This window comes from Takifugu flavidus, chromosome 7, assembly GCF_003711565.1.
Source record: "Takifugu flavidus isolate HTHZ2018 chromosome 7, ASM371156v2, whole genome shotgun sequence".
Classification (NCBI taxonomy): Eukaryota; Metazoa; Chordata; class Actinopteri; order Tetraodontiformes; family Tetraodontidae; genus Takifugu; species Takifugu flavidus.
In genome coordinates this window covers 16474744-16484149 of record NC_079526.1, presented here as the reverse complement: position 1 = coordinate 16484149, position 9406 = coordinate 16474744, and the positions used below count along the sequence as shown (strand labels likewise).

The 9406-nt window shown below is 53.9% G+C and overlaps 1 protein-coding gene across 9 annotated transcripts in view; it reads right to left on the bottom strand.

Moving 5' to 3' along the window:
• The window catches only part of LOC130528769 (insulin-like growth factor-binding protein 3), a 13131-nt gene extending 6776 nt beyond the window's left edge, over nucleotides 1-6355 (bottom strand). For 8 of the 9 annotated variants that reach the window (XR_008951393.1, XR_008951398.1, XR_008951394.1 and 5 more), the window contains exons 1-3: nucleotides 5594-6346; nucleotides 3221-3456; nucleotides 2546-2665 (exon numbers count right to left, since the gene is read on the bottom strand). Coding sequence is in view for 2 of the 9 variants with exons in the window: in XM_057038464.1 (XP_056894444.1) it covers nucleotides 2546-2665; nucleotides 3221-3456; nucleotides 5594-5951 (714 nt within the window). In the remaining 7 variants the exon portion in view is untranslated. Of the gene's footprint in view, nucleotides 1391-2545; nucleotides 2666-3220; nucleotides 3457-5593 lie in introns of all 9 variants that reach the window. The other variant, XM_057038466.1, reaches the window with a different exon arrangement.
• Between the last annotated feature and the right edge of the window lie 3051 nt (nucleotides 6356-9406).

Here is a 9406-nt window from a genome sequence, read left to right as displayed (position 1 = left end):
GGAGCGCCCTGAGGGGCGTATGAGAGGGTCAGTGTTGGGCCTGAACTGGGATACTGGGCCAATTCAGGCTAAAAATAGGCTCCTCTGAAGCCGAGAAAGGACTCATGTTTCCAGCAAAACACGCAGAGAAAACCCAACACGAGCCGGTGACCCCCGTCCTGAGGGGTCGGGGTGGCTCTCGCTGTGTCCTGACTATCAGAGTGGACAGGACTAAAGCCTCGTTCGGAAGATCAGCAGAACCCGAAAGCATGAAACTGATCCCAGATCAGCTCAACTCTGCGTCCCATCTCCGCTGGGCTCCGCTCCTCTTCGGAGGTTTTCTGGTGTGAGCAGGTTCGAGCGTTATCTGATCCCTGACTGCTTTCATTCAGGAAATGGACAAAGGCAGGTTCTTATTTTAGCCGCTGTTGACTCTGGTTCCTGGAACCTTCAGTTCTTTACTGGTACCATCTGATGGAGGGGGTCCACACGAAAGACGACACCATGAAACCAACCACCTCTCAACGGCGTTTGATATTAAGACCTGAAATACTCGGGCAGGTTGTGGATCACAAGCCCTCCCCCCCCCTTCACTGCCCCCTGTCACCCCACACAGTTCTCATGTACTCATTGTCTCCAGAACAGGAAGTGTTTTAATAAACGGAACCACGAAACCGCACGTTGGAGACTTCTGGGAAATGATTTTATGGTGCTTGTCTGTGTTTTGGCTCCCGCTGGGCTCCGACTCAGGACGGGGGCCGACTCAGGACGGGGGCCGACTCAGGACGGGGGTCGACTCAGGACGGGCTCCGACTCAGGACGGGCGCCGACTCAGGACGGGCTCCGACTCAGGACGGGGGCCGACTCAGGACGGGGGCCGACTCAGGACGGGGGTCGACTCAGGACGGGGGCCGACTCAGGACGGGCTCCGACTCAGGACGGGGGCCGACTCAGGACGGGGGCCGACTCAGGACGGGCTCCGACTCAGGACGGGGGTCGACTCAGGACGGGGGTCGACTCAGGACGGGCTCCGACTCAGGACGGGGGCCGACTCAGGACGGGGGTCGACTCAGGACGGGCTCCGACTCAGGACGGGGGCGACTCAGGACGGGGGCCGACTCAGGACGGGGGTCGACTCAGGACGGGGGCCGACTCAGGACGGGCTCCGACTCAGGACGGGGGCCGACTCAGGACGGGGGCCGACTCAGGACGGGCTCCGACTCAGGACGGGGGTCGACTCAGGACGGGGGTCGACTCAGGACGGGCTCCGACTCAGGACGGGGGCCGACTCAGGACGGGGGTCGACTCAGGACGGGCTCCGACTCAGGACGGGGGCCGACTCAGGACGGGGGCCGACTCAGGACGGGGCTCGCTCTGATAGGGTCCCAATCGAGTGAACGTATTCAACATTCTGCAGTCACACACTCACGCACACACACGCACACATACACACACACGCATTAGCCATCCTGATGACAGTGCTCTGGGGAACGGGGGGGGGGGGGGTGTGCATGTGTGTGTGGGCTGAGTGGGTGGGGGTGGCACCTGTGTGCGTCCTGCGTGTGTCCTGTGTGCGTCCTGTGTGTGTGTCCTGTGTGTGTCCTGTGTGTGTCCTGTGTGCGTCCTGTGTGTGTCCTGCGTGCGTCCTGTGTGTGTGTCCTGTGTGTGTCCTGTGTGCGTCCTGTGTGCGTCTGTGTGCGTCCTGCGTGTGTCCTGTGTGTCCTGTGTGGTCCTGTGTGCGTCCTGTGTGTGTCCTGTGCGTGTCCTGTGCGTGTCCTGTGTGTGTCCTGTGTGTGTCCTGTGTGCGTCCTGTGCGTGTCCTGTGCGTGTCCTGTGTGTGTCCTGTGTGCGTCCTGTGTGCGTCCTGTGTGTGTCCTCTGTGTGTCCTGTGTGTGTCCTCTGTGTGTCCTGTGTGTGTCCTGTGTGCGTCCTCTGTGTGTCCTGTGTGTCCTGTGTGCGTCCTGCGTGTGTCCTGTGTGCGTCCTGTGTGCGTCCTGTGTGTGTCCTGTGTGCGTCCTGTGTGCGTCCTCTGTGTGTCCTGTGTGCGTCCTGCGTGTGTCCTGTGTGCGTCCTGTGTGTGTCCTGTGTTGTCCTGTGTGCGTCCTGCGTGTGTCCTGTGTGCGTCCTGTGTGTGTCCTGCGTGCGTCCTGTGTGCGTCCTGTGTGTGTCCTGTGTGTGTCCTGTGTGCGTCCTGCGTGTGTCCTGCGCGTGTCCTGTGCGTGTCCTGTGTGTGTCCTGTGTGCGTCCTGTGTGCGTCCTGTGTGCGTCCTGCGTGTGTCCTGTGCGTGTCCTGTGTGTGTCCTTGTGTGTGTCCTGCGTGCGTCCTGTGTGTGTCCTGTGTGTGTCCTGTGTGTGTCCTGCGTGCGTCCTGTGTGTCCTGCGTGCGTCCTGTGTGCGTCCTGTGTGTGTCCTGCGTGCGTCCTGTGTGTGTCCTGCGTGCGTCCTGTGTGTGTCCTGTGTGTGTCCTGTGTGTGTCCTGCGTGCGTCCTGCGTGCGTCCTGTGTGCGTCCTGTGTGCGTCCTGTGTGTGTCCTGTGTGTGTCCTGTGTGTGTCCTGTGGGACGCACCTGTCTTTTCTTGTAGAAGCCCCGCCTGTCACAGTTGGGGATGCGGAAGCCTCTCGGGTTCAGGACGTTGCTGATTTTAAGGCCGCTCAGGATGCTCTCCATTTCCCGCCGGCATGGTCCCTATGGCAACAGAGAAAACATACCATAACAGTAGGGATGTTAATCCTGACACGCTCAGCTTTACATCTCTTTATGTTTGTCCGGCAGAGGGCGGAGTTAAAGGCACCATGTGGAGCGTTCCACGAACGCGCTCAGACGTGTGATGTGAGGACGGAGCAGCTCGTGTCGGGGCACCGCAGCACCAGGCTGACACGGGTTCCAGCCACTAATCTGCATGGGTTCAAATCCAACCAATGACCTCATGTTGCTGATGAAAGCGGGCGCTAATGAGGGTGGAGTGTGGTTGGAACAGATAAGAAAAGCAGAATCAAACTGTCTCTGCAGCTGGTTGGCTTTGAAGGAACGTCTGCTTCCTGAGAGGAACTTTTCACAACGGTTTGAGAAGCATCGCCAAGCTGTGAGGTCATCAGATCAGCTTCCTGCTGTCGTTCCTTGTTGAAGTAATTTGATGTTTCTTCATGTGATTGGAAAGAATGTTTTATTCACTAGTGTGAAGGCTTGTCTGCCAGAGCAAAAGGAAACAACAGTCTGATTCAAGCTTCAGCTTCGACTTACATACTCAGGTTCCCTCTTGTTCTCCAGAGAGAAGTTCTGGATGTCCATGATGGTTCTTCTGGACACTGACTCAACCTTGTAGCTCTGAGTCTTCTTGTTTTGATTCCTCTGGATCAGCCTGCTGTGGACGGGCAGCTGGGTGTCCGCCGAGGCACCGCTCTGGACGCTCTGGACGCTCTGGACGCTCCTCATGCTCACAGTGGCGTTGGTGGAGCCGCCGTCCACCTGGTTGGTGTCTGTGGGGGCGAAGGAGAGTCATGCTCATTCAGTTCTCATCATCTTCTGTTCTCACCATCTGGTTCCAAACAGCAACACATGTTGTGCTTGACTGGAAGTCAGATGAACAAAAACACAAATAAAAGTTTAAAAACATCAAAATAGTTGAGCATAAAAACATGAAGCATCTCATCTGGACTAAACGAGAGTCCAGAGTCTTCTAGAGTCTGAGCCCACGTTTGGAATTCTGAGTCCGAGAGCAGGTCCGACAGCAGGTGAAGAAGGCGCTTTAGCTAACCAAGTTTTTAAAAACTAAATTAACTAAAGTAACTAAAAGTAACTAAATTACTTTTTATTACTCGACATATGAGAACGTTTACATTGTCAGATATTCATTGTAATTGACAGACTTCATCTGCTATATTTCTGATTTTCCTAAACTCTTCTGCAGCATCATCGTGTAGAAACCTTTGTGATTACGACAGAACTGTTGTGATTACGGCAGAACTGCGGCGATTACGGCAGAACTGCGGTGATTACGGCAGAACTGTGGTGATTACGGCAGAACTGTGGTGATTACGGCAGAACTGTGGTGATTACGGCAGAACTGTGGTGATAACGGCAGAACTGTTGTGATTACGGCAGAACTGTTGTGATTACGGCAGAACTGCGGTGATTACGGCAGAACTGCGGTGATTACGGCAGAACTGTGGTGATTACGGCAGAACTGTGGTGATTACGGCAGAACTGTGGTGATAACGGCAGAACTGTTGTGATTACGGCAGAACTGTTGTGATTACGGCAGAACTGTTGTGATTACGGCAGAACTGTGGTGATTACGGCAGAACTGTGGTGATTACGGCAGAACTGTTGTGATTACGGCAGAACTGTGGTGATTACGGCAGAACTGTGGTGATTACGGCAGAACTGTGGTGATTACGGCAGAACTGTGGTGATTACGGCAGAACTGTGGTGATTACGACAGAACTGTTGTGATTACGGCAGAACTGTGGTGATTACGGCAGAACTGCGGCGATTACGGCAGAACTGTGGTGATTACGGCAGAACTGTGGTGATTACAGCAGAACTGTTGTGATTACGGCAGAACTGTTGTGATTACAGCAGAACTGTGGTGATTACAGCAGAACTGTGGTCCGATGGTGCTGAACGAGCCCTCGTTGCCTCCCTGAGACACCAGACATGACAAACATGTGGAACAGAGAGCCACAGAGAAGATCCCAGCAGAAACAAGAGCCATGAAATGTGCTGGCAGAGCTAAAGAGGCAGGAGTGCACACGCAAATGTCAGGGCCCCTGGAAGGGGTCTGTGGAGGCCCCTGGAAGGGGTCTGTGGAGGGGGGTGATGTCTGTCTCTTGTTTGACCCCCCACACAGACCCTAGCATTACCACAGGGAGGGTGCTGGAGCCCACCTAGCTGCATATGGACAAGGTACCTTGCTAAAGGGTACCTCGGCACCGACGCGCCCTGACCAGCAAGGGCGCCAGGAACCCCCCCAACCTCTTCAATGGAACAGCTGCTGTCAGAACATCTGTGCGGGTATGGAAACACACCCGGAACTTCCCACAGCTGTGAAGGGAGATGGAGAAGAGGCGGGCGGGGGTGGTGCTCATGGAGGATGTGCAAAAACACGCGCAAGCACACAAACACACGCACGCGTGCGTTACAGTGTTTATGACAACGTGAGCAATTGCACTCCACGCATTACTGTGGCCAAACCAAATAACACGGGGGGGCTCTTGGAGGCATGACGTCAGCGGTGCCTGCACACGCACCACTTGTGTGTTCGCACGAAGGTGGCGTGTGTGCCGTTTCCTGGTGTGCGCGTGGATTCATAAGACACGTAGCGCAGCCAGCAGCGACCCCCCCCCCCCCCCAAATGTTTTGACCCAGATCCATAATTTCATTCTCCCGCTGCAGATACATCGATGTTACTTTGAGCCTGTTTGTGCTACATGAGAGGCAGGGGGGGGGGGGGGGGGGGGACCCACGACCGACCCACGACCGACGTCACTCAGTTTAACATTTGGAACAGGTCACATCTGTCCAGCATCCATGAAAACCTCCCCGGAGAGCTCAGCAAGGGGCGGCGCGGCAGCCACCAAATGCCTTCACACACCGGCAGAACCCACCACTTACCCGGCCTCGGTATCAGAAGGTTGCTGAGCTTTGTGGACGCCCTCCCGGAACACGTCCCGCGTCCGTCCAGCAGCGCCTGCAGCGGGCGGCTCTCCCCCGGCTGGTGCTGGCAGCTCAGCCCGGAGCCGCAGCGCGCCGTGTACACTCCACACGCTTGTCGCTCGCCGAGGGCGCACGTCATGCAGCAGCCGCAGCCGGGCTCCCTGACGCGCTCCACGCAGTCCTTCGGCAGCGGCTTGCACATGAGCAGCGCGCCAGTGTCGCACGCCTCGCAACGCACCACCGGCCCCGCGGCGCCGGCGAGCCGGGCGAAGGTCGCCAGCGCGGCGGTGAGGCAGAGCACGTAGTGCCCGGTCATTCTGCCGGGTTGTCGGTCACAGAGCAACGCTGTGTGGGTTGTCGCGCAGTCTCAGGTGGACTCTGCGTGGCGCTGCGGGCCGGGTAGCCCGCTCCATCTGTGCCTTCCTTTACGCCAACCTCTCGTTTTATACAGGCGGAAAAAAGAGGCAGCAAGTCCCACCCTCCCGGTATGAATAATGTAGCCCCGATATGTGGGCCAGATCAGGGCGAAGAGGGCAGCACCTCCTCATGCACACAATCAAACAAGAGTTTCACCATGAAAATCCAATAAAACCATTATTATCTGTTTTTCTGCAAGGTTTGTTCCAATAGACATGAGGTGATCCTCATTTTTCCTGGGACCAGTGAAGCTGCATGAGTCCCAATGCCGACTGTGATTGGCGGCTTTTCTTGTATCTGGTTAATATTCACATTGATGGTTTTGATGGTGAAATTAACTTGTCTTACCCTTTCATTGAGAAGCTGGTTCTGGAGGATTCTTTCCGCCTTGTTACTCTTCATGGTGAACTCTGTTGCTGTTGGGGCTCGGCTGTGTTTTCTGCATCTTAGGTAAGTGGTTCCTCTATTCTGCTAGTTTCCTAAGTTCTCTCCCGTCAAAACCTCTTGGATGAGAAGTGAAATATCTTCAAGAAACTCAAACAGTCCAGTTGCTCAGATTCAACTACCAGAATTACCGTGACCTGGATGACTGAGAACCTTCACGGACATTATCTGAGAGACATCTGCTATAGTGAGACTGAGCTCTGAGGATAGAAGAATCCTTAATCATAAATGTGAAAGTGATCAAAGAATGGTCTGACAGGACTGGGTTCTGAGGGAACACTGACACATGTTCTACCTCAACACCATAAGTCAGAACTAGATCTATGGTGTGGTTAAAGCTGTGAGTTGGTTGGTTTATCTGCTGGAGGAAACCAACTGACTCAAGTAATGAGATGAAGCCATTTCTAAAGCTGTCATTTATAATGTCCATATGGATATTAAAGTCTCCAATGATAATGACTTTGTCCGTTCTAAGGACTAAGTCAGATAAGAAATCAGAGAACTCAGACAGGAACTCTGAATGTGGCCCAGCAGGGGGCCGATATACAACTACAAACAGAAGTGGCTTTTCTGTCCTCCAGTTCAGATGAGTGATGCCAAGAGTCAGGCTTTCAAATGAACTGGAGCCATGTTTTGGTCTAGGATTAACTTGGAGTGATAGATTGCTGCCACTCCCCCTCCTGGACCAGTAACACGTGGAATATGATAATTAAGATGGGTAGGAGGAGTAGATTCATTTAAGCTCACATACTCCTCCTCCTGAAGCCAGGTCTCAGTAAGACAAAATAAATCAATGTGATGATCCGCTATCAGGTCGTGCACTAACAGGGATTTACACAAAAGAGATCTAATATTTAACAGTCCACACTTAATTGTGATATTAGTTTCTCCAACTTGTGCTTCAGTATTAATTTTAATAAGATTTTGGTGATTGACCGCTCCCCTGCTCTGTGCTTGGTGAACTTTTAACCGTGGAACAGAGACTACCTCTATAGTGTTAAATATGTTATTGTTGGTGGATGAGGGTTCTAAGGAAGCAGCAGAGAGGTGTGGAAGACTACAACTCTGCATCCTGGTCTGGACCCTGGATTGTCAGGTCACTTTGGGTCTAATAAAATTAGCCAAATTACTAGAAATGAGAGAGGCACCATCCCATGTGGGATGGACACCGTCTCTCCTGATCAGACCAGGTTTTCCCCAAAAAGTGCTCCAATTGTCTACAAAGGCCACCTGGTTTTCAGGGCAACGACCCTGCCAATGACCCTGCCAATGACCCTGCCAATGACCCTGCCAATGACCCTGCCAATGACCCCGCCAATGACCCCGCCAACGACCCCGCCAATGACCCCGCCAACGACCCTGCCAATGACCCTGCCAATGACCCTGCCAATGACCCCGCCAACGACCCTGCCAATGACCCCGCCACGACCCTGCCAATGACCCTGCCAATGACCTGCCAATGACCCTGCCAATGACCCCGCCAATGACCCCGCCAACGACCCCGCCAATGACCCCGCCAACGACCCTGCCAATGACCCTGCCAATGACCCTGCCAATGACCCCGCCAATGACCCTGCCAATGACCCCGCCAATGACCCGGCCAATGACCCCGCCAACGACCCTGCCAATGACCCCGCCACGACCCTGCCAATGACCCCGCCAACGACCTGCCAATGACCCTGCCAATGACCTGCCAATGACCCCGCCAATGACCCCGCCAACGACCCCGCCAATGACCCCGCCAACGACCCCTGCCATGACCCTGCCAATGACCCTGCAATGACCCTGCCAATGACCCTGCCAATGACCCCGCCAATGACCCTGCAATGACCCCGCCAATGACCCGGCCAATGACCCCGCCAACGACCCTGCCAATGACCCCGCCAACGACCCCGCCAATGACCCCGCCAACGACCCCGCCAATGACCCTGCCAATGACCCCGCCAATGACCCTGCCAACGACCCCGCCAACGACCCTGCCAACGACCCTCAGGTGACCACCCAGATCATTAGCATGCTAGTGGTCCACAGGGGCTGTATTTTCAAGCTTTGTCCCCAGCGTTCAGAACTGAAGAAGCCTTCTGGATAGAAGGAGAAACATCTTCAAGAGAAGAAACCCAGTCCAGTTGACAGAGAAAACTACCTTGGATCCATGACAATGACAATGTGTCATTTTCTGATTTTAACCTTTTAACCTTTCCAACTCTTGATCAACAAGCAGAAATCAGCCACATTTGAACTACCAGAGAAGACGTGTATTACTTGAGAATGTCCAGGCCCTTGGACAAACACAGAGCCTGACGGTTGTACGTATGGCCACCTGCTTGTTTTCCTTCCTGACATCTTTTCCTGGTCAGATTCACATTTCCCGACCATATAGTCTAATGTATTTTTACACAGCAACGCGTGAAATTCCTCATGTGAACTTTATTCCTGACACAAAATATTTGGGAGGCACTTGACATAACGAATAAGAGAATGTGAGTGAGAGAGGAGGAACAAACGTCCAGTGGTGCATGCAGAAGGACAACACACACATGCATAAATGTATAGATATCTATCGTCTTTTTAAAAGCCACAAGTTTCTAATTATATCCCCGGTTTCAAATGAAAAAGCTTTTATGGCCAGATGTTTGCTTAAAGGCCGTTTCTGTCTGTGAGGGGAAGAACCCATCGACTTTATTGCTTGTGTTTGTCATCACGTGATGCCGTATGGCCTCAGAGCAAAAAGCATCTTTTGCCTTCTGATCAGTGACCGTACGACCGATGAACATCATTAAACCGCCTGGGCCGAGGATTCGGATCCTGTCGGTTCACACGTGGCGTGCAACAGTCCGCCTGGAGTGTTCTGTTCCAGGGACTGTGTGCAAAGCTCTGATACGAGGAAGACGAGCAGCGTATCGACTGGCT